This window comes from Cydia fagiglandana, chromosome 24 (assembly GCF_963556715.1).
Source record: "Cydia fagiglandana chromosome 24, ilCydFagi1.1, whole genome shotgun sequence".
Taxonomy (NCBI): domain Eukaryota; kingdom Metazoa; phylum Arthropoda; class Insecta; order Lepidoptera; family Tortricidae; genus Cydia; species Cydia fagiglandana.
The window spans coordinates 10,780,346-10,807,286 of NC_085955.1; the positions used below are offsets into that span (position 1 = coordinate 10,780,346).

Sequence of the window (26,941 nt, forward strand, 5' to 3'; positions counted from 1 at the left end):
AGAAGTAATTTTCTACAACCATAAGAATAACAACTTATCAGAAACCATCGAAACATACTTAAAAATCCTAAACGCTGCATACCGCTCTTACAATGCAGGTACGCCGCGCGACACAAAACATTTTTTTTATCAGAGTTATGAAAGAAAAATGTTTAACAAGTTTACTATTCTATATAGTAGGATAACTGGGCTATTCACAGGTATTTTTTTTCTAGAGCAAATCCTCATAGTTTTAATTTTGTAGAAGATTTTCGAAAAAAGAAGTGAAAAGATTTTTTTGGAATTTTTGATTTCTCGATTTTTTTGTATGGAAGAGTGAAAATTTAGTCACAGAAATGAATTCTTCATCCTCGAATTACACGAAAAAGACACCAAACTTGATATAGTTGCTAGATGTATGCAGATATATAGCTTAGAGTGAGGCGCGCCGGAGCCACATTTGCCCCCCCTCCCCTGCCCACCTGCTGGGTGGAACCTCTTGGCAACCGGGCTTAATCGGCTCAGATCACCCCCAGAAACACCTGTTCCAAGCGGTTTGCTTTGTCTCCAAAATGCAAGGTCCCCTTAGAAAACAGGACCTTACAACTTCTGCTAGAAAAGGTTGGGCCCTTGGTTTTGCCGTCACTGAATTGTCAAACGTTAGCTTAGCATAGGTTGAGGTTGAAGGTTATGGCGCCATCGCTCGAAAACATTGCACCATACCTTTGGCCTATAGTCGAGTAGATGGCTTTAATATTAATATTTAATAAGTTGACACATAGGGGCTATTCATAAATTACGTCATTTCAAATTAGGGGGGTGGGGGGTCTGGACATCGGATGACGGTAGCATGAAGTAGGAGGAAAAGGGGTCATTTGAAGCATGATTTTTGGATGATTATAGGGGGGGAGGGTCGAAAATCGTCAAAAATCGATGACGTAGTTTATGGACAGCCCCATATCAGTGAGAGAATAAGGATCAAAGTCAAATGGCGTTCTAACAGTTTTATGTTCTGTCGAAAGATGGCAGTAAGTTTACAGTGGCTACATAATTTACTTTGATAATCCGTCTCTATACACTCTATTCTCTTTGGTATGGATGGAGCTGAACAGCGCCATCTCGTTTACCTGTCAAATTCGAAGCACGAAATTGTCTTAGATTTTACACATCTTACTCAATCATTGTATCTTTGCCCAAATACGACGGTAGTGCAAAGTTGTCCGAATCGTCCGCTAGATGTCGCTATGCCTATCGCAAACTGAGTAACGACTAGTCGTCGCGGTCCATCTATTGTAGTCATGATCATTGATTGCAGCGAAATGATATACATGGAAGTATTCTGTCCGCTCAATTATGACCCAACGCAAACTACCCCGCGATAGGCGGTACTTACAAACTGCTCGATTGGCAATCTCAGTACGCGACCGAGATGACAGTCAGTGACAAATGGCTAAATTGATTTATAAAAACAACGTTTTTGTAATAAAAATATATTCATGTGTCGTGAAGTGGTGCAGAAGTTATTTTAGTTCATACCAAGGACAATGGAATCACTTTTCACTTGTAGTAAACAGATAACTTCAGTAAAATTTGGAAAAAAACATGAAGATTTGTTTTCAATACTACCGTGCTAAGCTAAAACGTAACAACTGCATACGACTTTCATAACAACATACGACTTTTTAAATTGCGAGGATAATAGGGATGGTGTTATGCCAAATGAAGTAGACTATTTTATTAACTTGTGTTTGGTTTAGGTATTTTCTATATAATTATAAATAAATTCCTTCTTACAGATTTGTATTTTCCTTTTTTATTTCATGAGATGGAGCTATAAAAAACTACCTAGTTCTTTCAAATTAATAATCAAATTTGGTATTGCCATTTTACATTACTTTCCATTCAGATTCCCACAAGATGCTATTCGCAGAGAACTATGGAAAAAAGCGTCCAATTAGAGAGACATGAAATTGAGTGGATGCCTGGCAAGATATCTAGAATGGTGTACTTTCGTTTGGGCCAAATACATTTCGCCAAATTTCACTTCCCAACAAACTTATCGCAATAATTTCATTTCCCAAAGAAACCTTTAGCAAAGTTACACTTCGCATATAATTTATTTGGTCAAATTATCATTTGGCATGATTTTACTTTGTCAAATGTTATTAGGACAAAAACTTATTTAGCAAACGTTTTTTATTGTCTAATATTATATTCCAAAAAGACATGCTGCGCCGACCCCAAGTGAATGGAACAAGGGCAAGAGAATGATGATTATATTACAATGAAGTATTTGAACAAATTAAATTATAATTATAATTATTTATTATTTTTCAGTTGATGATTATATTCCAAAAAGATGTTTGGTCAAAATTGTCACTTCGCAAATTTGACAAATAAGCATATCTATTTAAAGTAATTTTTGTTATGTTAATATAGGTACGTTAAATTCTACGTAATTTGGGTGGGTTGGGTTAGGTTTGAACTGCGATCCTCACAAAACGGAACCACTATCAGAAAAGTGGGTTAGGTTAGGTTAGAACTGTGACCCTCACAGAATCGAAATGCTATTAGAAAAGTGGGTTAGGTTAGAACTGCCGTCCATACAGAAACGAAATACTGTGTACTAGAAAAAGGTCATCGAAGTGGATTAATTAATTTAATAGAATAACGAGATGTAAAAAAAAATTGCATGTTATTTTAGACTAAAATGTGGTTTAAAAATTGGTAGTTATTTACAATTTTTGGGTTACAATTATTACTTTGTTGTTATTTGCTTTAATAGAATAGCAAGATGTAGCAAATTTGGTTATCATTTTATATTAAAATGGAGTTTTAATTTTAGTGATCATTTACTACATATTTTTGAGGAATGTTTTTTTTGACGTTACATTTTACTATGTACATATATGTAATGATCAGCTAAATACCAGACAAATAAATTCCGCAGCCTCCTATCTATTGGTACCTATGTAAATTGTATGCCGTGCAATATTTTGGGACATGTAAGTTATGCTTAATGATACATTTGACTAAATAATATTTGGTAAAATGAAACTTGTCCAAGTAATTATTTGCTAAACAATAACTTGCCAAAAAAGACTATTGCTAACTGAAAATATGCGATAAGTTGTTTTGCCGAACATTTTTTTGGGAAATGATAATTTGGGAAACATAGTTTGGGATGTGATACTTTGGGAAACGTTTTTGGGCCATTCGTTAGTAAACCATCTAGAATATGTTCTATTCATGAGATATAACCCGTGAGATAATCATACCCGGTCTCCTATATGTAGATACATTTTTCCTATCATGCTTTCACTGAATTAATTTAACAAATGCACACAGAAAAGAGCGGCAAATTTAGAAAATGTAAGCGCGCAAACGGCTGTGGTCCCATACAAAATTTTCATTTTGCACCTTTTTCTACTGACAAACTTGCTTGACCGGCTATATACATATAAAATATTCTGAACTGAAAGTGGGGATTTATTGTGACTCCGCCTGTTCAAATATTTTTGACCCGATTCTTGTACCCATGTAAATTTTGCAGACTGTATAGCCAGTCCGATTTCTAAGCTCAAGTTCGCCATACATTTACTGTGGCGTACTTGATCTTAGAAAAACGGACAGACTATACCTGAACGTGACTTCGCACTGCCATACAGATACATAATAAAATATACAAAATACTTATTATAGCGGAATACATTTATACAACAATGATATATATTTACTTATGTTGAGTTAGTCTGTCATGTCATAACAACATTTTAACTAGTTATCTTTTAATCTGCATTAAATTATTATACGTGAATTATTTGACTGGTTCTTCAATGTATCGCATAAACCTATCCCTGTCCAAGTCATATTCTAATCAAATATGAACCGCGAACTCTAAGCGGCCAGTACGTACAGCAAGAAGGTTATTAGCGGATTAATGTCGCTGATTGGTAGTTATTGACATTATATGCATTTCATCTACACTTAGCTATGTACCATTAGAGTAATAAAGATGACTCTTATTTTGTTTACCAGCTTTGATTACAGGCTCTGTAAACGCGTCGTTCTATTTGAATGTAGGCGTAATTGTGTGTGTGTGCTAATTTGGCCCGAGAATTTGAACGGTAATGTTCCTAAAGGCGGTTTCCATACTAAATATATGCGTTCACTGATTGATTGTCATAAACTGCAATAGGTATCTGAGTTTTTGTAACGCACGTCTTTATTGACGTGGCGTGCCGTATGACATTGGTTACACGCTAATTCTGGCGTCCTTCGAGCAACACGGAAGGGAGGCCGCATTCGCACTATTTCCCCTCTGCCGAGGTACAAGATTAGCGCGTCAATATAATCTACCGCGGGTAATAAAACTAGTTGCACTTGGATTTTTCACTAGACCGAGTCCAGACGCGCGCGTGAACACTGCTGCACAAAAATGCTTGTTTGCTCGGTTTTTTGCTATAAAAAGAGGTCGGGGACATCAAATTTACAAAAAGAAAGTGTTACATTCCACATGTAATTTTTTTTTTACATATCATACGTAAAATTACATTTAAATACAATTATTATATTTTAGTCTCAAGTAGGTATTTGTTGGATTTATCGATTTTGCTCGCTTAGTACAAATTGCGGATCGATCGAGCGACAAATCCGACTTCTCATCTCTCAGAATACAATGACATACTTTAACGAAAATGTGTTAGTGTGCGTGTTGTGACACTAGTCACTCGTCCGTACACAAAAAGAGAACGAGGTTTGCAAGATTTGTCTTTGACGTGTGTCATTTTCTATGTATTTGTGTCGTCATTACAGAGGGCCTACCGCGAACCACGTTTGACGTGTTGCCTCCCTGTCACACTTACGTATGAATTTACAAGTGCCATAGAGAGGCAACACGTCGAACTTGGTTCGCGGTAGGGCCTCTGATTGGATTTTGTATGTAAGTGTGTGAGAAGTGCGACTGTGTGCACCTTCCCCCCGCGAAAAATGGCAGAACGATTTGTACGGTGAGATATCGCTTGGGCCCCTCCCTTCCGACATGTTGGAAGCCGGTGTTGCTCGAAGCTGGCGTCAGTTCAGTCCATCTAATCAGTCTGCCGGCCTAGCCAAGGTTACAATCGCTATCGCTTCGACAACGAAAAACTTTGTCTCTCTATCACTCTTCTATGTTAGTGCGACAGTGACAGCTGCGTTTCGATCGGTACGGAGCGGAAGCGATTGGCATCTTGGCTACGCGGCCAGGTCCGACTGACGGAAGAATGATCGTGTAACACGCGGACTGATGGTCTGGACCAGCGGTCGGCATCCTTTTCGCAACCAAGGGCCACACAGTAGTTAACGATGATGTCGCGAGCCGCACTTTGGTAATATTTGTGACTTTATCAGACATTGTCGTTCGTTCAGTATTACATACAAAATAGCCAGGGAAGCTCGCGGGCCGCAAGTGAGAGGTTGGCGGGCCGTATGCGGCCCGCGGGCCGCTGGTTGCCGATAGCTGGTCTGGAATGATGAAAATTTAAATTTTTTGAAAATATTCGTCAGTCCGTTTTGAATGACAAAACTGATAGGAGACTGATCGTGTAACCTGTTTGTATCACTCTCGCGTCAGTCACCATATTAGACAAGACTAAATGACTGTATTGCGTTCTGTGTCCAAACGGCGACTGTGTCGTAATTGTATCAGTCTGGACTGATCGTGTAAGGGTCTCCCCAAATATATCGACGCGCATTCGGCAAAAGCCGATAGGGAAAGCTTTATGTCCGCGCAATAAGAGCGAAAAAGTCGTCGTTCGGCTCGGCTCGCATCGGCCGGCGCCGGCCGACGCGTCGTCGGCTTCTTCGCTCTTATTGCGTGGACATAAAGCTTTTTACTATCGGCTTTTGCCGAATGCGCGTCGATATATTTGGGGAGACCCTAACCGTGTCCATTTTCCATCATTCTGGCATCAGTCAAAACTCGAATGGACTGATGGACTGAACTGAGGGGTTACCGCGAAAACCGAAATTACGTCATTTCAAATTAGGGGGGGGGGGGGGGTCTGGACATCGGATGACGGTAGCATAAAGTAGGAGGAAATGGGGTCATTTGAAGCATGATTTTTGGATGATTATAGGGGGGGGGGGTCGAAAATCGTCAAAAATCAATGACGTAATTTATGGATAGCCCCTTTACTACAATGAAGGCGTAATTAGAGTGACAGAGAAAAATGCCCGCAATTCGCGAACTTCGATTTTCGCGGTTATAGCCCTGTACGGTTACCATCAGTTTGTCACTGACATAAACGCCGTCGAGAACGTAATTTACTTTCTATACATCCCGTTTGCACTAATATGCGAGTGCGAGCGAGATGTATAGAAAGTAAATTACGTCCTCGACGGCGTTTATGTTAGTGACAAACTGATGGTAACCGTACTGACGCCAGAATTAGCGTGTAACCGATGTCTATCTTTGCCCAAATACGACGGTAGCGCAAAGTTGTCCGAATCGTCCGCTAGATGTCGCTATGCCTATCGCAAACTTAGTAACGACGAGTCGTCGCGGCGCATTCAGTTTATTCGAACATATAATTTAGTTTGATTAAAAAAGCTTGCCATAAACCGTCACTGCGGTTTATGAGTTTTTGTAGCGCACGTCCTTTTTTTGATGTCGCGTGGCCTATAGCAAAGACATATATAACTTCGTATAAGATGAATAGAGTCTGAGCACAGAATAAATAATAGTACTATAGTGCGTCAAGCAAATCTTGTCAGTAGCAATGTAAAGCAAACTAAAGTAGGGCAACACTCAAAGAGTAGTATTGCGCTAAGAAAAGCAGCAATGTACAATGTACATCGAAACAAAACTTTTTTTTCCGCTGAGCGCGCCTTGTCACGTACGTCAATTCAAATTGTCACTCGCGGATTCTCTGTTGAAAATGTTTGAAATTGTTATTAATACGTATGGACGGACAATTTAAAAGCAGTGTGTGATGTTGATAAAAATTATTAACTAATTTGAAGATCTCAAAATAAAATTGTAAGTGGACTATGCCGTTAAACAAGAATGTATGAATAAAATCATTGCTTCAGCAGGTACATGTCATACTGGATTTTCATATTTTATTAGATTTCTCAGTTGGCACTGTAGGCATTGTAGGCACCTTAGCTTTAATTAAGCACAGTCTTATTTAATATATTGGTATTTAATGGTGACACAGCAGAAATATCTCTTGAAATAGAATCGATTCAGAATGTAAACATTGTAAACCATTTGTAAACAAACAAGATGATGGCTGTCATTCGCGATCCACATTCCACAGATAAAACACAGATAATACGCGATTTTCGAATTATTAGATCACAGTGTTGCTAACCCGCGATTTTTCAAATTTGCCGCCGTTTGCTACTGACAAGATTTGCTTGACCCAGTATAAGTAAAGCCTGACAACAGTTTATTTGACCCTCGCCATTGTGCGGATTTTCAATGGTACTAATTTCTTTTACTGGCAACAAGTACTCTTTGACAACGAACGTTGGATGTCATCGAATGTCACCGTTGTAAACAAACGGAAAATATCTACGAATATATTCAAATATAAACGGTTTTACTACAAAAAAGCCAAAAAAAATTACCAAAGATGCGAAAAAATTGTAGTGCATGCAATCAAATACTTACAGCTTAAAAAAGACGAAGGATTACATAGCATTCCAATAAACAATGTTTTAAAGTTGGTTGTTGACATGATCGGTATTGACATTTTATAGTGCGGTTTTATTGAACTCGTTAGTTGTTTGGTTTAAACTTTAATATTTCATTTAAGGTTTATTTAGATCGACGATAAAAATCCTATAATCGAATTGGAGACTGAACGTTTTATAATCGAGGTTGGTGGTCCTGAAAGCGGCACAACATCTAATGAAAATCAGACTTCGTTAGAGTCAGAAAACGAGGAATATATAAATATTGAATATTTAGTATCAGATTTTGACGAATATGTAAATTGAAAGGACCGAATTCTCTGTAAGCAATGTTTTGACATTATACGAGTATCAACATGAAGCCAATGCCCACTACCCCGACTATACATGACGTACGCACATTATTGCCATACGTAAGCTAATTTGCAGCGACACTATCTCAGGGTTAAATAAACTGTTGTCAGGCTTTACAGAAGACTCACTCTCTAACAAAACGCGTCTGTTACGATCAGCACAGATATGGCCGCTAGGTGGCGACAGCGCCACGCGCGGCTTATGGCAAACCCCAAAATTGGGGCGAGAACGGATGTACTTTTAGCTACCTGTAGCAAAGCGACGAAATCGCGGAGTGAGACACGCCTGGTCTAAGGAAAAAACGTGCTTCGGAAATCGAGTAATAGACGTAATAGTCATTAGATAATAGTCGTCAGATAATACTTCTTGTCAGTGAATTTTGAATCTACAACGTAGCGAACAAAGTTGATATTGTTTTTATTTTTACTTTTTCAGGCGTGCACCCTCGTATCTTGGTGCGCGCCGTGCGCTCGGCCGCCAAGCTCGCCGTCGACCGGATTCGCGAGCTCGCTGTCAAGATGGATAACAAGTCGCCTCAAGAACAACGGTAAGTCCATGGTGTATTAATATACTCCGCCTGGTACTCTCTTCCCGTCTTTTCGTGGTCACGTGACTGACACGAGCCTACGTCATCATGCGACAGCGCTATATGATAATATGCGATAGCGTTATATAAAGTGGCGATGTTATTGTGACGTAGGCTTGTGTCACTCTGGGAAGAGAAGACCATGTTTTATTAGACTATGGGTAAGTCACAGGCAAGACATCCTCCAGACTGAGCATAGTAGCGCTATCCCCTCTGCCACAAATATACGATAGCTTTACTCCATTTTCGAGTCAAAGCGTCTTTGTGTCACGTCCGTGTCTTTGAACGGACCAATCACGGCACGGGACTCGCTCACCTCGTCCCCCGCACCCCTGCATTTTTGGCAGCATCGGTTTCATAAAATAATTGCGCTACATTCCGTCTAGAGGATTCCTAGTCTATGCGATAAGTACTATTTTTAGAAGCTTTTATTTAACTTACTCTCTCTTCTTCTTCGCGTTATCTCGGTATTTTGCAACGGCTCATGGGAGCCTGGGGTCTGCTTGACAACTAATCCCATGATTTGACGTAGGCACTAGTTTTTACGAAAGCGACTGCCATTTGACCTTCCAACCCAGAAGGGAAACTAGGCCTTATTGGGATTAGTCCATTTTCCTCGCGATGTTTTTCTTCACCGAAAAGCGACTGGATATCAAATGATATTTCGTACATAAGTTCCGAAAAAGTCATTGGTACGAGCCGGGGTTTGAACCCGCGACCCCCGAATTGAATGACATCGTATGATAGACGTAGGAGGAATAGGTCATTCGAAGCATGATTTTTGGATGATTTTAGGGGAGGGAGGGGTTAAATATCTGCCAAATACTAGTTTTTAGTCATTAGTTTTGATTTTTATATTATAGTTTTCATTCGTTCTTTTATTTTTAGTAATTAACATAGTTTTTAAGTTTATACCTACTTATAACGCTATGGATCAATGATCTGAAATAAACGATTTTTTTTTTTAATATCGTCAAAAATAGATGACGTAATTTATGAACAGGCTTTTGACTAGAAGAACGAGAAGTTTGTCTTTGGAAGAGATCCCTTAAAGGGATAAGTTCGCCTTTGTACTAATGACGAATGTTATTTTTCCTGTTTTGTTTTGATTTTTGTACAATAATGTGTTTTATTACTACTATACTGCAAAACGTAATTCAAGACCAAAAAAAGTAAGACAATGTTGCCACTTTTTACTAGCGCGTCTTGTATTTATATTGATGTAAAAATAAGTAAATTAAAATACTTTTTTTTAAATCGTAGGAGTAAAATTACCAATAAATAAATTATCTTAGCGTGTTTATTTATAAAAAAAAGTATTGACTATTTTACAAACAAGTTATTGCAGTGGCAACATTGCCTTAATTTTATTTGGTGTGAATTACGATTTTCAGTTTAGATTGCTCACTCCATAGTCAATACATCAGTACTGCTACTTGACAATAGATGTAGCACCGACTGGAAAGTCTTATGTTGTTGAGCATTAGCAGTATATGTATCTTTTCACCACACCAGCTCGGAAAGGCTTACTTTGCACTTCAAAAACCGATAGCAGTTGCATTTTATTCACATGTGAGGCAAAGTAATCAAATGCAAATTTTGAGTTGTTTTCTTATGTTTGCTGGTAAAATTTACTTATAAATGATGATTTGGGATGATAAATATTTAATAACATTCATTTGGATATGATTTTGTTTGATATTTTACATTTAATATTTGCTTCGGGTTGGTGTCGTGAATAATTTTGCGTTTCACTCGGTTTCTAATTTTGTTTAACCCTCGTGCTTTGAAACCCTCGCAACGCTCAAGATTCCACTTCGCGAACCACTCGCTACGCTCGTGGTTCAATTTTGGAATCTTTCGCTTGCTCGGGTATCAATATTAGCATACAACAACTTTGTCCCCTTGAAAAACAAATAACTATCTTCTCTATGACTCAATTTAAAATACAACCGTTCCCAGGGACCTGCTCCGCAAGTGCGCCGCCACGGCCATGGCATCAAAGCTGATCCACAGACAAAAGGACCACTTCTCCGCGATGGTCGTCGACGCCGTCCTGTCTCTGGACGCCCCTCTGTTGCCTCTGGACATGATCGGTAAGAGATACGTAAAAATATAGTTGGTCAAGCAGATCTTGTCAGTAGAAAAAGGCGGCGAATTTGAAAAATGTAGGCGCGAAGGGATATCATCTCAGAAAATTTGAATTTCGCGCTTTTTTCTACTGACAAGATTTGCTTGACCATCTATGGTTAGGTAATACTCGGATACTAGGTAATATAATTGCTACTCTTGTGAAAATACTTGGGGATACTAGGTTAAAATATTTGGGGATACTAGGTTAAAATATTTGGGGATACTAGGTTAAAATATTTGGGGATACTAGGTTAAAATACTTGGTTATACTAGGTTAAAATACTTGGGGATACTAGGTTAAAATACTTGGGGATACTGTACTTGGTCAAGCAAATCTTGTCAGTAGAAAAAGGCGGTAAATTTGAAAAATCGCGCGTTTACAACACTGTTTTCGAATAATTCTAAATTCTGTGGTCGACGCTGTCTTGTCTCTGGACGCCCCTCTGTTGCCTCTGGACATGATCGGTAAGAAATACGTAAAAATACTTAGATAATACTCGGATACTAGGTAAAACAATTGCTACTCTTGTGAAAATACTTGGACATACTAGGTTAAAATACTTGGTTATACTAGGTGTAAATACTTAGGGATACTATACGAAAACTATACATATTGTATATTTCATTCCGATGGTCTCATCGGAAGATCAGCGCTGGAAGTCGCCAGCAACATGCTGAGATGGGGCCATTTCGTGACGCTTTATTTTTCACTATGTTTTTTCTATGTATGTCTATTATCTGTGTTACTAAACAGTAATAAAGATCTATTATATTGTATCAGTTTAGTTGACAGCCAATGATTAAACATAAGGATTGTACCTGAACAGTATTGTGTGGGTCTTGATAGTAGAAATGAGGCTTGTCAACTAATATCTTTAAATAATACCGAAGTAATCATACACATATGTATTATAATATTTAATATTATATAGTTATAACTCTAGGTATAGCTTTTAATTACTCCTTAAGTACCTATAGATTAACTGGAAGGGATCCCTCTTAGGGATAAGTTCGCCCTTGTACTATATTTATGTTTATTTATTTAAATTAGTAAATGCTAATTTATAGTAAAATGAGCTACAATATTATTACTCGTAGAAAACTTTTATTATGCAAAGCTATTTAAGGAAAAATAAAGGCTTAAATAAACTTTCTTTCTCAAGGTTTATATTTCAATATTTTTTTTTTGTTCAAGGCATTAAGAAAGTCTCCGGCGGTGCCTTAGAAGACTCATTCCTGGTGGCCGGAGTGGCGTTCAAGAAGACATTCTCGTATGCCGGCTTCGAGATGCAACCAAAGAGCTATGACTCTTGCAAGATTGCGCTGCTCAACATCGAGCTCGAGCTGAAGGCTGAAAGGGACAATGCTGAGGTAAGTTACAAAAAATACTGGGGATACTAGGTAAAAATACTTGGGGATACTAGGTAAAAATACTTGGGCATACTAGGTAAAAATACTTCACAATACTACCTAGTACTTTGAAGATAATGGACTATCAAGATGATGGGAAAAGATTTAGGAATTAGTTTTTTAGATTTACAAATAGGTTTTTAATTTCATCGTACATAAGACGGTTTTTTATAGTTACTTCGTTTTGTATTTTTTTTATTCGCCTATGATTATAACAACGGATCCAATTTCTGAATTCACTTGAGGATTCAAAGTATAATGAGGCATTGACTAAGCAAATATCACTACACCTTATAACTAGTCCCCCGTCGCGTCTGTCTGTTTGTCTGTTCGCGATAAACTCAAAAACTACTGCACTCCACTCTACTACTACTCCAAGGTAGACAAGTTCGCCTTTGTACCTTTGTTTCTGTAAATATTATGTAAACCTGTGTTGTATGCAATAAAGTGATTACTACTACTATTACTGAACGGATTTTCATGCGGTTTTCACCTATCAATAGAGTGATTCTTGAGGAAGGTTTAGGTGTATAATAGGGTATCATACTGTATTTAAAATAAATTGTTTTAAATTATGCATGAAATAAAGCCGAACCGCCAAACATGGAAATTGCTCCACCGACAAGAGTCATACTCTTAAAGATATGATGATGATGAAATAAAGCACCAGATAATTATTAGAAAAACACAGGAGTTATTTTTAAACACAAGTTCTATTTGATAAATCGGATAGTAATATAAAAAGTAGGTGAGTTGACCGTGACGTCACGATGTAATGTTTCATATAAATTCCAAAAAAGTAACTGATTTGACTAGTAGGAAAATACCCTATTTGATACCCGTGCGAAACTTTATCTTCAGGTACGTGTGGACAATGTGAAGGAATACCAGAAGGTGGTCGACGCCGAATGGCAGATCCTCTATGAGAAGCTTGAAGCGCTGCACAAGAGCGGAGCCAACGTGGTGCTGAGCAAGCTGCCTATTGGAGACGTCGCCACGCAATACTTCGCTGATCGGTAAGGAGATATATATATGCCAATAATATTTTCGTAAAAAATACTTAAGAATACTAGGTAAAAATACTTGGGCATACTAGGTCAAAAATACTTGGGAATACTAAGTAAAAATACTTGAGAATGCTAGGTAAAAATACTTGAGAGTACTAGGTACAAAATGCTTGGGCATACTAGGTAAAAATACTAGGGCATATTCGGTAAAAAATACTTGAGAATACTAGGTAAAAATACTTGGGAATACAAGTTAAAAGTACTTGAGCAGTACTACATAGTACTCGGTATCATACTCGGGCTAGTTAGGCACTAGATTCTTAGATCTCTAAAGGTGGTCGACGGCGAATGGCAGATCCTCTACGAGAAGCTTGAAGCGCTGCACAAGAGCGGAGCCAACGTGGTGCTGAGCAAGCTGCCTATTGGAGACGTCGCCACGCAATATTTCGCTGACCGGTGAGATACTTGCGTGAATATGCCAATAGTATCTTCGTAAAAAATACTTGGGCATACTAGGAAAAAAATACTTGAAAATACTAGGTAATAATACTTGAGAATACTAGGTAAAAATAAATAGGTACTAACAGGGCTCGGATACCGGTTACATTTCGAAACCGTTATCATGTACTTGGCGCAAAACCTTTTCTTTTCGGTTTCTTTCGTAATATCCTTCGAGCAACACCGGCTTCCGACACGTCGGAAGGGAGGGGCCCAAGCGATATCTCACCGTACAAATCTTTCTGGCAGTTTTCGCGGGGGGAAGGTGCACACAGTCGCACTTCTCACACACTTACATACAAAATCCAATCAGAGGCCCTACCTCGAACCACGTTCGACGTGTTGCCTCTCTATGGCACTTGTAAATTCATACGTAAGTGTGACAGGGAGGCAACACGTCAAACGTGGTTCGCGGTAGACCCTCTGTAATGACGACACATATACATAGAAAATGACACACGTCAAAGACAAATCTTGCAAACCTCGTTCTCTTTTTGTGTACGGACGAGTGACTAGTGTCACAACACGCACACTAACACATTTTCGTTGAAGTATGTCATTGTATTCTGAGAGATGAGAAGTCGGATTTGTCGCTCGACCGATCCGCAATTTGTACTGAGCGAGCAAAATCGATAAATCCAACAATTACTTGAGACTCAAATATAATAATTGTATTTAAATGTAATTAAACGTATGATATGTAAAAAAAAAAATACATGTGAAATGTAACACTTTCTTTTTGTAAATTTGATGTCCCCGACCTCTTTTTATAGCAAAAAACCGAGCAAACAGGCATTTTTGTGCAGCAGTGTTCACGCGCGCGTCTGGACTCGGTCTAGTGAAAAATCCAAGTGCAACTAGTTTTATTACCCGCGCTAGATTAGATTGACGCGCTAATCTTGTACCTCGGCAGAGGGGAAATAGTGCGAATGCCGCCTCCCTTCCGTGTTGCTCGAAGGTAATTATTTATTAACCGTTATTTTTGAACCGGTTTTTAGGGGAACGCTTTCATAAAGTTCTTGTCAGTTAAACCGGCCAGGACGGTATGATATGATGAACCGGTTTAGAAAAATTTAAACCGGTTTATTCCGACGCACGGTGTTTTTGTTTACGGGCCGTTCTCTATAGTTAGTTTTTTTTAGCATTAGAAAGAACTTGAAAGAAGGTAAGCGATCTTGACATGTCTTTTAATAGAAAAATGATTTTTTAAAATCAGTAACTATTACTTATGAAAGCAGAAGAATATAAATGAACCTATTAGATTCATAATTGTTACATGTTTGCCGTAACTTATTTTTAAAATGTGTTTTTCAATTAAAAGACACATCAAGATTGTTTACCTTATTTCTAAATAGTGTTTTTTTCGCAAGACTTTTTTTGTGTTGATTTTGATATTGCGAATGTGTCTATTATATTCATTACATATATGTAGTTTTATTTATACTATGTCGGTGGCAATCAAGCATACGGCCCGCCTGATGGTAAGCAGTCACCGTAGCCTGTACTTCCAGAGATGTTAGCTAGCATTGTGTAATAATAATGCTGTGTGCCGCGTAAACAAAGACACCGACATGGGAAGAAATCGGTTTTTAGTGTTCTAAACCGGTTAATCTGATAAGAACTTAGTGGAAATGTTCTTCTAAAAACCTGTTTAAAAATAACGGTTTCACGAACGAAACCGAAATTAAAAGGTTTTGCGCCAAGTACATGACAACGGCTTGGAAATATTACCGGTAATAAACATTCAAAAATACGATACCTTTTGATATAGATGGTCACGCGATCGTTCACCAATAAAATGGACCGATCAAGTTAGACTCGTCATCCTCTGTTTTCTACATGGTCGTCAGAAACCGGTGGAGGCAGATCATCCGCTCCAGATGCAACCCTGATCTTCTTTCTTCTTTTATTTTTTAGCCCTTTTCAACCTTTGAGATGTAGGCCTCCTTCAATTTTTGCCATTCTGGTCTATTTTGTGCCCTTTGTACCCATTTTGATCTAGCTGTTCTTTTGATGTCGTCATAGCAACCCTGATACTGACTACTATCTTCAGACATGACTGACATGAGGCACCGACCAAAGGGAGAGATCTAATGTTATAAATGTGTGTACAGCGACATGTTCTGCGCGGGGCGCGTGCCGGACGAGGACCTGCGCCGCACGCGGCGCGCGTGCGGCGGCGCCGTGCTCAGCTCTACCCGTTCAATCCCGGCCGAGGCGCTCGGCCACTGTGCGCACTTCACCGAGAGGCAGATCGGCGGCGAGCGCTACAACATCTTCACCGGTCAGTAAATTAAAACCAAAATATTACTTTGCTAATCCGCGAAAAGATAACGTGCTAGTCGATCAGTGCTAACCCGTTATACTTACTTGCGTATTTTACATGCAGTTAATGTTCCCACCCTCCCACCGCAGAAATAAATACGCAAATAAATATAACAAACCACCACCAAAAGAACAATACTCGACACGTGTTTCGCCTCTCCACGAGGCATCCTCAGGAGTTGGTGACGGTCTGACGTCACTGTTTTCATTGGTCACCGGTCAGTCTATTAGAGATACGCAATACGCTTCACTGAGTTGAAAAGATTGATTATCTTTCGCTCACTATGATGATATGTATCACTCATTTCGTTCATTTCACTCAGTGAATCTGTATGCTATATTGTTCAAGAGTGAGTAGAGGGAGATGTCAGTCAATCAGATGACATAAGTGCAACCAAGATGGCGAATCACGCGATACGATCCCGCCATATTTTCCCGACACCCTCCAAGTTCTTCCGAACCGCTCCGAAACCTATTCGCATCGTCTCACTAGCTCAGTCGCTCGGTCGGCTCATTCGAATCATGAATGGGAAAGAGCGAGCAAGGAACACTGAGTTAGATGAGTTACTGAGTGAAATGAGCGAGTTGAATCTGCACTGAGTTGAAAAGTGAGTGAATTCAGTTAAATGATACAGTTCATTTATATCAACCATAGATATACCCTATTCCTGTATCCTGTCCTATTCTTAACATTTTCTTTTCTTAGGTTATGAAAACCGCGGGCGGCCTGATGGTAAATTAAATTCGTCTATGCTGTATTTTAATGTATATTTGTCAGTATTTTAGTATGGCAGATTGTCAGTGTTTTACGGTATCTAACATTAGCTAGTAATAGTAACCAAGGCTCGAAACCGGTTTAAAAAACGGTAAATACTGGTTTATTTCGGTTTTACTCCGAATTTTCATAAGAACGCGAATGTTTTAAAATCCCTATTGTAAAATTACCGGTGTATTAGGAGAGGGTCGGCCGGCGGGGCTGTGTGTGTGTGCCGCGTAAACAAAGACACCGTCATGGGGAAAAACCGGTTTTTAGTGTTCTAAACCGGTTAATCTGACAAAAACTTTGTGGAAATGTTCTTCTAAAAACCGGTTTAAAAATAACGGTTTCACGAACGAAACCGAAATCAAAAGGTTTTGCGCCAAGTACATGATAACGGTTTGGAAATTTTACCGGTTTCCTAACCTTGGTAGTATCGATATAAATCCATCTATGAATTAATGTTTGCTGGTAGAATTCACTTTTAAATTAACCTTTTATTGAACGAAAATACATACAATTAGTAAGACAAATGTATTAATAGTATGTAGTATGCTCTTTATTTAAAATATTACAGTGTATGCTTTTGTAAATCATTATTTTAAGTCGAGCCAATGATTATAACAACGGATCCAATTACTGATGTTTCTGAGGATAATTTGTTGAATGAGGCTCTAACTTCTATTTAAAATAAAACATCGGGAGACCGAGCTTTGCTCGGATAACATATAAAAACTCAAAAATGCGCGTTTTCCCAGAGATATGACCTAGCTAGATCGATTTATCGCCCCCGAAGCCAAAAAATAATTTATCGCTACACAAGTACCAGGGCCTCATGAGTTACGAGAAGGTGTCGTTGACCAACGCGCCGGGCGCGGCGGCCGGGGAGCGTACGAGTATGAAGGTATCGCGGCTGCTCGCGTATCTTAGCTGTATACTTTTGGTTATATGATTCTACTAGTTTAAAGTATTATTTTTGTTGATTCGTAGAAAAAGTATTGTATATCTCGTACCTTACTTAGGCAGCTCAGCTTCGTTGCCTGACTGAAAAGCTCTCTATTATATCACGATTGTATAAAATACTATTAACTAAATCAGGCGCGCAAACTTTAATTAATAAGGGGATAAATAAATAACAAATACTATTTATTTGTAGGTTGCCCGGCGGCCAAGACCTGCACGATGATATTGCGAGGCGGCGCCGAGCAGTTCCTGGAGGAGACCGAGCGCTCTCTGCACGACGCCATCATGATTGTGCGGCGCAGCATCAAGCACGACGCCCTGGTCGCCGGTACGTCCTTGTAATACTTGTTATACTATTTATCTGTAGGTTGTCTAAGACCTGCACGATGATATTGCGAGGCGGCGCCGAGCAGTTCCTGGAGGAGACCGAGCGCTCTCTGCACGACGCCATCATGATTGTGCGGCGCGGCATCAAGCACGACGCCCTGGTCGCCGGTACGTCCTTGTAATACTTGTTATACTATTTATCTGTAGGTTGCCCGCTAAGACCTGCACGATGATATTGCGAGGCGGCGCCGAGCAGTTCCTGGAGGAGACCGAGCGCTCTCTGCACGACGCCATCATGATTGTGCGGCGCGGCATCAAGCACGACGCCCTGGTCGCCGGTACGTCCTTGTAATACTTGTTATACTATTTATCTGTAGGTTGTCTAAGACCTGCACGATGATATTGCGAGGCGGCGCCGAGCAGTTCCTGGAGGAGACCGAGCGCTCTCTGCACGACGCCATCATGATTGTGCGGCGCGGCATCAAGCACGACGCCCTGGTCGCCGGTACGTCCTTGTAATACTTGTTATACTATTTATCTGTAGGTTGTCTAAGACCTGCACGATGATATTGCGAGGCGGCGCCGAGCAGTTCCTGGAGGAGACCGAGCGCTCTCTGCACGACGCCATCATGATTGTGCGGCGCGGCATCAAGCACGACGCCCTGGTCGCCGGTACGTCCTTGTAATACTTGTTATACTATTTATCTGTAGGTTGTCTAAGACCTGCACGATGATATTGCGAGGCGGCGCCGAGCAGTTCCTGGAGGAGACCGAGCGCTCTCTGCACGACGCCATCATGATTGTGCGGCGCGGCATCAAGCACGACGCCCTGGTCGCCGGTACATCCTTGGAATACTTGTTATACTATTTATCTGTAGGTTGCCCGCTAAGACCTGCACGATGATATTGCGAGGCGGCGCCGAGCAGTTCCTGGAGGAGACCGAGCGCTCTCTGCACGACGCCATCATGATTGTGCGGCGCGGCATCAAGCACGACGCCCTGGTCGCCGGTACGTCCTTGTAATACTTGTTATACTATTTATCTGTAGGTTGTCTAAGACCTGCACGATGATATTGCGAGGCGGCGCCGAGCAGTTCCTGGAGGAGACCGAGCGCTCTCTGCACGACGCCATCATGATTGTGCGGCGCGGCATCAAGCACGACGCCCTGGTCGCCGGTACGTCCTTGTAATACTTGTTATACTATTTATCTGTAGGTTGTCTAAGACCTGCACGATGATATTGCGAGGCGGCGCCGAGCAGTTCCTGGAGGAGACCGAGCGCTCTCTGCACGACGCCATCATGATTGTGCGGCGCGGCATCAAGCACGACGCCCTGGTCGCCGGTACGTCCTTGTAATACTTGTTATACTATTTATCTGTAGGTTGTCTAAGACCTGCACGATGATATTGCGAGGCGGCGCCGAGCAGTTCCTGGAGGAGACCGAGCGCTCTCTGCACGACGCCATCATGATTGTGCGGCGCGGCATCAAGCACGACGCCCTGGTCGCCGGTACATCCTTGGAATACTTGTTATACTATTTATCTGTAGGTTGCCCGCTAAGACCTGCACGATGATATTGCGAGGCGGCGCCGAGCAGTTCCTGGAGGAGACCGAGCGCTCTCTGCACGACGCCATCATGATTGTGCGGCGCGGCATCAAGCACGACGCCCTGGTCGCCGGTACGTCCTTGTAATACTTGTTATACTATTTATCTGTAGGTTGTCTAAGACCTGCACGATGATATTGCGAGGCGGCGCCGAGCAGTTCCTGGAGGAGACCGAGCGCTCTCTGCACGACGCCATCATGATTGTGCGGCGCGGCATCAAGCACGACGCCCTGGTCGCCGGTACGTCCTTGTAATACTTGTTATACTATTTATCTGTAGGTTGTCTAAGACCTGCACGATGATATTGCGAGGCGGCGCCGAGCAGTTCCTGGAGGAGACCGAGCGCTCTCTGCACGACGCCATCATGATTGTGCGGCGCGGCATCAAGCACGACGCCCTGGTCGCCGGTACGTCCTTGGAATACATGTCAAAATACTAGGCATACTTATTGGAAGTACTAGGTGAAATACAGGGTAATTTTTGGACCGTTAGCCATATTGTGCGAGGTGATTAGGTAGGTCATACTGAACAATTTTTTCTATGGGACCAACTCCGAAATCACAAAGTTGTCCAAAAAACGCCCTGATACTTGTAGGTTATAATTTATAGAAATTGAATAGCCGATGATTATAACAACGGATCCAATTACTGATTTTTGTGAGGATTCTAGTTGAATGAGGGTAAAACATCTCTTATTATAATACAATATTAAAATATATGGTACATATACTGGTTGGTTACCTATTTAAATTTCTTAGGTTGCCTAAATAAACATTAATATCTGGGCCATTTTCTTTAAAGTTGTCCCCTACATTACAAGGGAAAAAAATCCCAAAGTTTTTATTTCTATTCCTACCATTTTTCATAGACTTTGTATGGCGGCCACGGAATGGAAAGATCGCAAAATGTATGGCAATTATGGGACACTTCTTTTACCCTATTAGGATCAAAAGAGCTCGTGATCCTGAGTAGAAATAAAAATAACATAAAAAATCCCAAATTTACATTTACATAACATTTATTTTTCTTCTTAGGCTAGGTCATTTATAACATGAATATAAAAGTAAAATACAAAAACACATAAAAAACAACAATAAGTATAAACACATTATAAAAAACCTAACCTAGGGTGCCGCCAGCAGCGGGGCAGCGCCCAAGCTGCCGGTGGTCAGGGCCGCAGAGAGAGGAACCGGCGGACTATCCGCGCCGTGTCCAAGATCACCGCCTTCTGCATCTGACCCTTGATCCAACCACCTAGCGAGAGTCTCTCAAGATGTCGGTCGAGACTCTTCGCTATTAGACCGTTCACTGAAACGACTATCGGGACAATGATCGTCGAATCAACATCCCACATGGCGGTTATCTCGTGAGCCAAGTCTAGGTACTTACTGGACTTGTCCTTCTCGGCTTTCACGAGATTCTCATCATGGGGGATGGTGATGTCAACGAGCACGGCCCGACGTTGCGATCGATCTATTATCACATTACATTAATTATTAGTTTACATGTACGTTTAAATTTACGGACTAGCAAGCGCAGCGTAGGACGTCCACCCACAAGATGGACAGACGACCTTGTTAAGTTCGCCGGAAAACTCTGTATGCGGGTCGCTTCCAACCGGCACGTATGGAGATCCAAGGGGGAGGCCTATGTTCAGCAGTGGACGTCTTATGGCTGAGATGATGATGATGATCCCAAATTTGAAAAAAAAGTGTAGGGACAACTTTAAATAAAATGGCTCAACTATCGTGGTAACCGAAGACAAAGAAGAAGATATTATCATTAAAAAAGTTGTTAAGTAAAATATTAAATTTGTACCAGGTGGCGGCGCCATCGACATGGAGATCTCGAAGCACCTCCGCGAGTACTCGAAGGGCGTGGCGGGCAAGGAGCAGCTGCTGCTGGCGGCCATCGCGCGCGCCTTCGAGGCCATCCCGAGGCAGCTGTGCGACAACGCGGGCTTCGACGCCACCAACCTGCTCAACAAGCTGCGCCAGAAACATCATCAGGGTATGTGATCATCATTCTAGCCTTCAGCACAGAAGAAATAATAGTACTGCCGTACAGAAAGGACCCTTCCTACAAACCCGAAGTTTAACAGCGATTCAGGGTCGAATCATGCTATCCCGTTCTTATATATAGCACTATCCCTTTCGGCTATTTAGGGTTGTCAAAATTCAAGTGATTATCTTATCTGTGGTCGTGCACGCAAAAGGAAGTCAAGTGGTGTCAACCCTAATAATTGCTCGGAGCAATGCTGAGCCGAGTGGAGCCGAGTTCGACCGAAGTCAGGAGTGTCTCCCCACTGCCTTCAGTCGCCCACTGCTGACAACGCCGGCTTCGACGCCACTAACTTACTCAACAAGCTGACAGCTGACAGTTCGCAACCCCGCAGTGTCAGGGAGCCGGCCGCGGAACCGCCGGAACTTGACACCCTTCGGCCAAAACTCCTCCTTGGTGAATGTAACAAAATTGGAGTCCGCACGCAGGCACATACTAATAGGCTAATGAAAAAAAAAACACTTGCCAATGATTATAACAACGGATCCAATTACTGATATTATTGAGGATTCAACCACAATGAGGCTGCATTACATTACAACAAATAACACTTGCACACTCGCAGTATTTGTAACACTAAATACTTGTTTCAGGCGAGAAATGGTACGGTGTGGACATTCTGAAGGAGGACATCGCGGATAACTTCGCTAGCTGCGTGTGGGAGCCGGCCGTCGTGAAGATAAACGCGGTGACAGCGGCCTGCGAGGCCGCCGCGCAGGTAAAAATACTAGCTGATACTAGGTATAAATACTAGCTGATACTAGGTATAAATACTAGCTGATACTAGGTAAAACTACTAGCTAATACTAGGTAAAAGTACTAGCTGATACTAGGTAAATATACTAGCTGATTCTAGGTATAATTATTAGCTAATACTAGGTATAAATACAAGCTAATACTAGGTATAAACACTAGCTAATACTAGGTATAAGGGTGAATCAACTTTTTCTTGTCATTAGTTGCCATGGTTACGGTTTCCTGGGTCACTCTTAAAATACTAGTTATTTCGTATTTATATGAACCAAACTGGATTTTTTTGGTAGTTATAAGGCCTTTCCATAATGGGACTTCTACTAAGCACGTTTGAAGAACATGGTACAGTAGCTCTTCTAAGAAACTATGCTACTAAATATTGTCTCCTGGCTGATGGGACAGAATAATAACAAGAAATAGTTGATCGACCCCTACGAGTAAATACTAGCTGATTCTAGATAAAAATACTTTAAAATACTACCTGGAGCATTTTCAAAACAATTGGATGCGACACTATGTAGGTCGAATCTATTTGTTGCCCACCATAATCCACACTTTTACGGTGTGTAATACATAAAAAAAAAATGAGACTGTGACAAGGACAATAGTACATTGTGCAACATGGGGCGTGAGTTAATAATGCTAACGAGAGTAAGTTAAATCGCGACGGCTTGCCGGAGCGATTTATAGACTCGAGCTTGCAATATTATCACGCCCCGAGTTACACACAATGTTTTTCATCACACTTGCGATACAAAAAATAAGTTTAAAGACAAAAAACTGTTAATTATGGCACTAGAAACCTCATAACTCCTTAGGGAAAACGATTTTTCTATAACTCCCGCTACGCCTGCGTGCAATAAGGGATATTACTGTAATGTTCTGCCACCAGAGTGCAGCACTACCGACTCAGTAAATTCATAGACTAACTTATATATACTGTGCCTTAAACTGTTTTTTGACAAGTTCTCACAGACAATAAAATATGACATTGATGCATCAAGGCGGTTTGCTAACAAGGGTATCGTCTTGGGTCGTCCCATTCGTTTTTCGTCAAGTTCTGAAATTAGTCCTATTCTGCTTTCGTCACTCATTCTACATTCGTCACAATCGTCGGTGGCTTTCAATGTAGAATGAGTGACGAAAGCAGAATAGGACTAATTTAAGAATATGCAAGAGTGATAGAGAGATTAGACAACGAAATTTCGATTTTCTTGTTTGGCGGCAGGTCATGTGTCAATGTGGTTAGTTTACTGGATGTGCCACAAAGGTGCCGCCTACGCAGAGCTTTGCCTAATATCGCTGCTACTCCTACTGAGTGATACAAAAGGCTGTTCGGTCATTTCCCCCCTCAGGCCTGATCCAGTTATATACTAGATTCATGGCCTATTGGCTAAACTAGGTACTAGGTAAATCAAATATTTTAGAAATATCAATTCTAGCCGATGATTATAACAACGGATCCAATTACTGATGTTTGTGAGGATTCTAGTTGGATGAGGCTGCAATAACAACCAATTTCATTTCAATTTCATAACGTTTTACAGTACATATAGCCTTATAAAAGTTCGGCGTAGTTACGTAATGTGCTTATTATAGCACAGGGTGTCGTAATGGAGCACCGCATGTACTATAAAGTGTATTTGTTGTTCCAGATCCTGTCAGTAGACGAGACGATCAAGAATGTGAAGGGCGGCGACGCCATGCCCCAAGCCGGGGGCATGCCTGGGGGCATGGGGCGCGGCATGGGCCGGCCGCGCATGGGTTAAACTGTTTAATCTAATTTTTAACCTTTTGGACGCCAATGACCGATATATCCGCGCAGGTTCAACGCCAAAGACCGATTAATCGGTCACAGACCACAGAGCAACGTGCATATGCATAAAGTTCAATTCAGTTTTGACACTTGGGTGACGTGGCGTCCGAGTGACAGCTTTTGTGTTTGACACGGCGTCGAGAAGGTTAATAGAGTACTTACTATTCATCATCATCATATCAGCCAGAGGACGTCCACTGCTGAACATAGGCCTCCAAAGAGTGCCACAATGACCGATCTTGCGCCACCCGCATCCAGCGGACTCCCGCGACCTTCACCAGGTTTTCAGTCCTTGTGGGGGGTCTACCCACGCTGCGCCTTCCGGTACGTGGTCGCCACTCGAGAACTTTTCCGCCCCGATGGCCATCGGTTCGGCTGATATGATGATGATGATTTTCTATTTGTCCGTACCGAAAATGTTCGGGTATTTTAACAAAGCCACAAAGCCTTTTATAACTTTAAATCCAGAAGAAAAAACAACACGTTTTTGGACATTTACTGAGCTTCTGGAAAAGTAAAAAAGTTATAATTTCTTAAGATCCCATCAACTTGCTCACTAGCGCCACTGTGATCCATTGTGATTATTTAAATTTAACGATAGATATTTTAAAAAGGGGCCGTTATGTATTGTATTTTGTATTTACGTACCCTTTGAACACATTATAATAGTTTTTATGTTGCTCGATTCGACAATCTATGCGTCCAAAGTTAAAACGTCCGTTTTTGTTTTGAGCACATAGATCGACGAATCCAGCAACATAAAAACCAGTTTGATGTATTCAAAAGGTACTTCAATACACAATACAGTACTTAGACGCCCCCTTTTTTCAATATCTTTCGTTAAATTTAAATAATCACGATTATTTAGCAGTGGCGCTAGTGTGCACGTTGATGGGCTCTTAACACAACCAATAATTAAACAATTTAAAGTATTACCATTGCTGGTCAAATATTTACTGAAATGTAAAATGTTTTATTTATATTAGCAATGTCGAAGACTTTTCGCGTTAATACAGATTATATTCTGTTCGATGCATTTGTTTGAATTATTTTATTAATGATAATAACGCCTTTAGATTTCACAAATGTTTAGGATGTAAGTTAGTTAATAAAATGTATCACACTACTATTTTATGGTTTTATTTATCAAAGTAATTATGTCCCTTGTGTATAGTCACAGACAAGACATCCTCCAGACTGAGCATAGTCGCGCTACCCCTTCTGCCACGCATACGGTAATTTTACTCCATGTTCGAGTCGAAAGTGTCTTTGTCTGACGTCCGTGTCTTTGAACGGACCAATCACGGCAAGGGACTTCGCTCACCTCGTCCCGCGCACCCCCGCATTTTTGGCATCATCGGTTGTATGAAATAATTGCTCTAAACTCGGTCTAGACTAGGCTTCCTAGTCTATGTGTATAGTTCGTGTTTTTAGCGTTAGAAATCAGTAACTATTACTTGAGCTTTCCTTTTATTTTTTGCAATTTTCATATATTGTGACCTTTTTTGCCACTTTTGTGTTACTCCTGGTCAGGATCTCGAGCCCTTTTCATCCTTATCGGAGGAAAAAACCGGGTAAGTGCGAGTCGGACTCGCGCACGAAGGGTTCCGTACCATAATGCAAAAAACAAAAAAAAAACGGTCACCCATCCAAGTACTGACCCCTCCCGACGTTGCTTAACTTTGGTCAAAAATCACGTTTGTTGTATGGGAGCCCCATTTGAATCTTTATTTTATTCTGTTTTTAGTATTTGTTGTTATAGCGGCAACAGAAATACATCATCTGTGAAAATTTCAACTGTCTAGCTATCACGGTTCGTGAGATACAGCCTGGTGACAGACGGACGGACGGACGGACGGACAGCGAAGTCTTAGTAATAGGGTCCCGTTACCCTTTGGGTACGGAACCCTAAAAAGTGTCCCATAATTTCCATGCGTTTTCAAACTTTCCTTTTTGTTACCGCCATACAAAGTATATAGGGAAATGGTAACACAATTGCCCAAATTAAAACGGAGACCTTCGCTGACGCTTCGGTCAACAAACAATCGATAATTGCAGGCATGTTTGCTAAAATATACACGCTTTTAACATAATTAAGTATTAGAAGTCACGAGCTAGTTTTTATTAGTATGAATAATAATAAATTAATAGACCGTGAACTGGTGTTCTCGTAGGCTTGGCGAGCTGACGCCAGTAGAGCTCTTGGTTGGACTTGGCTAAGAACTAAAAAACCGGGCAAGTGCGAGTCTGACTCGCGCACGAAGGGTTCCGTACCATAATGCAAAAAAAAAAACAAAAAAAAAACGGTCACCCATCCAAGTACTGACCACTGCCGACGTTGCTTAACTTTGGTCAAAAATCACGTTTGTTGTATGGGAGCCCCATTTAAATCTTTATTTTATTCTGTTTTTAGTATTTGTTGTTATAGCGGCAACAGAAATACATCATCTGTGAAAATTTCAACTGTCTAGGTATCACGGTTCGTGAGATACAGCCTGGTGACAGACGGACGGACGGACAGCGAAGTCTTAGTAATAGGGTCCCGTTTTACCCTTTGGGTACGGAACCCTAAAAAAAAAATATTATAGGACATTTTTACACAAATTGACTAAGCCCCACGGTAAGCTCAAGAAGGCTTGTGTTATGGGTACTCAGGCAACGATATATTATATGTAATATATAAAT

General features: G+C 40.8%; 1 protein-coding gene across 1 annotated transcript in view; it reads left to right on the plus strand.

The window, feature by feature from the left end:
* Positions 1–25,385, plus strand: part of LOC134676385 (T-complex protein 1 subunit eta) — a 39,906-nt gene extending 14,521 nt beyond the window's left edge. Inside the window, exons 6-14 of the mRNA XM_063534761.1 lie at positions 8,449–8,560; positions 10,562–10,695; positions 11,928–12,103; positions 13,004–13,158; positions 15,762–15,931; positions 17,886–18,020; positions 21,448–21,636; positions 22,281–22,405; positions 24,096–25,385. Of these exons, the coding sequence (XP_063390831.1) occupies positions 8,449–8,560; positions 10,562–10,695; positions 11,928–12,103; positions 13,004–13,158; positions 15,762–15,931; positions 17,886–18,020; positions 21,448–21,636; positions 22,281–22,405; positions 24,096–24,209 (1,310 nt within the window). The 3' untranslated portion in view covers positions 24,210–25,385. The remainder of the gene's footprint in view (positions 1–8,448; positions 8,561–10,561; positions 10,696–11,927; positions 12,104–13,003; positions 13,159–15,761; positions 15,932–17,885; positions 18,021–21,447; positions 21,637–22,280; positions 22,406–24,095) is intronic.
* Positions 25,386–26,941: the final 1,556 nt, after the last annotated feature.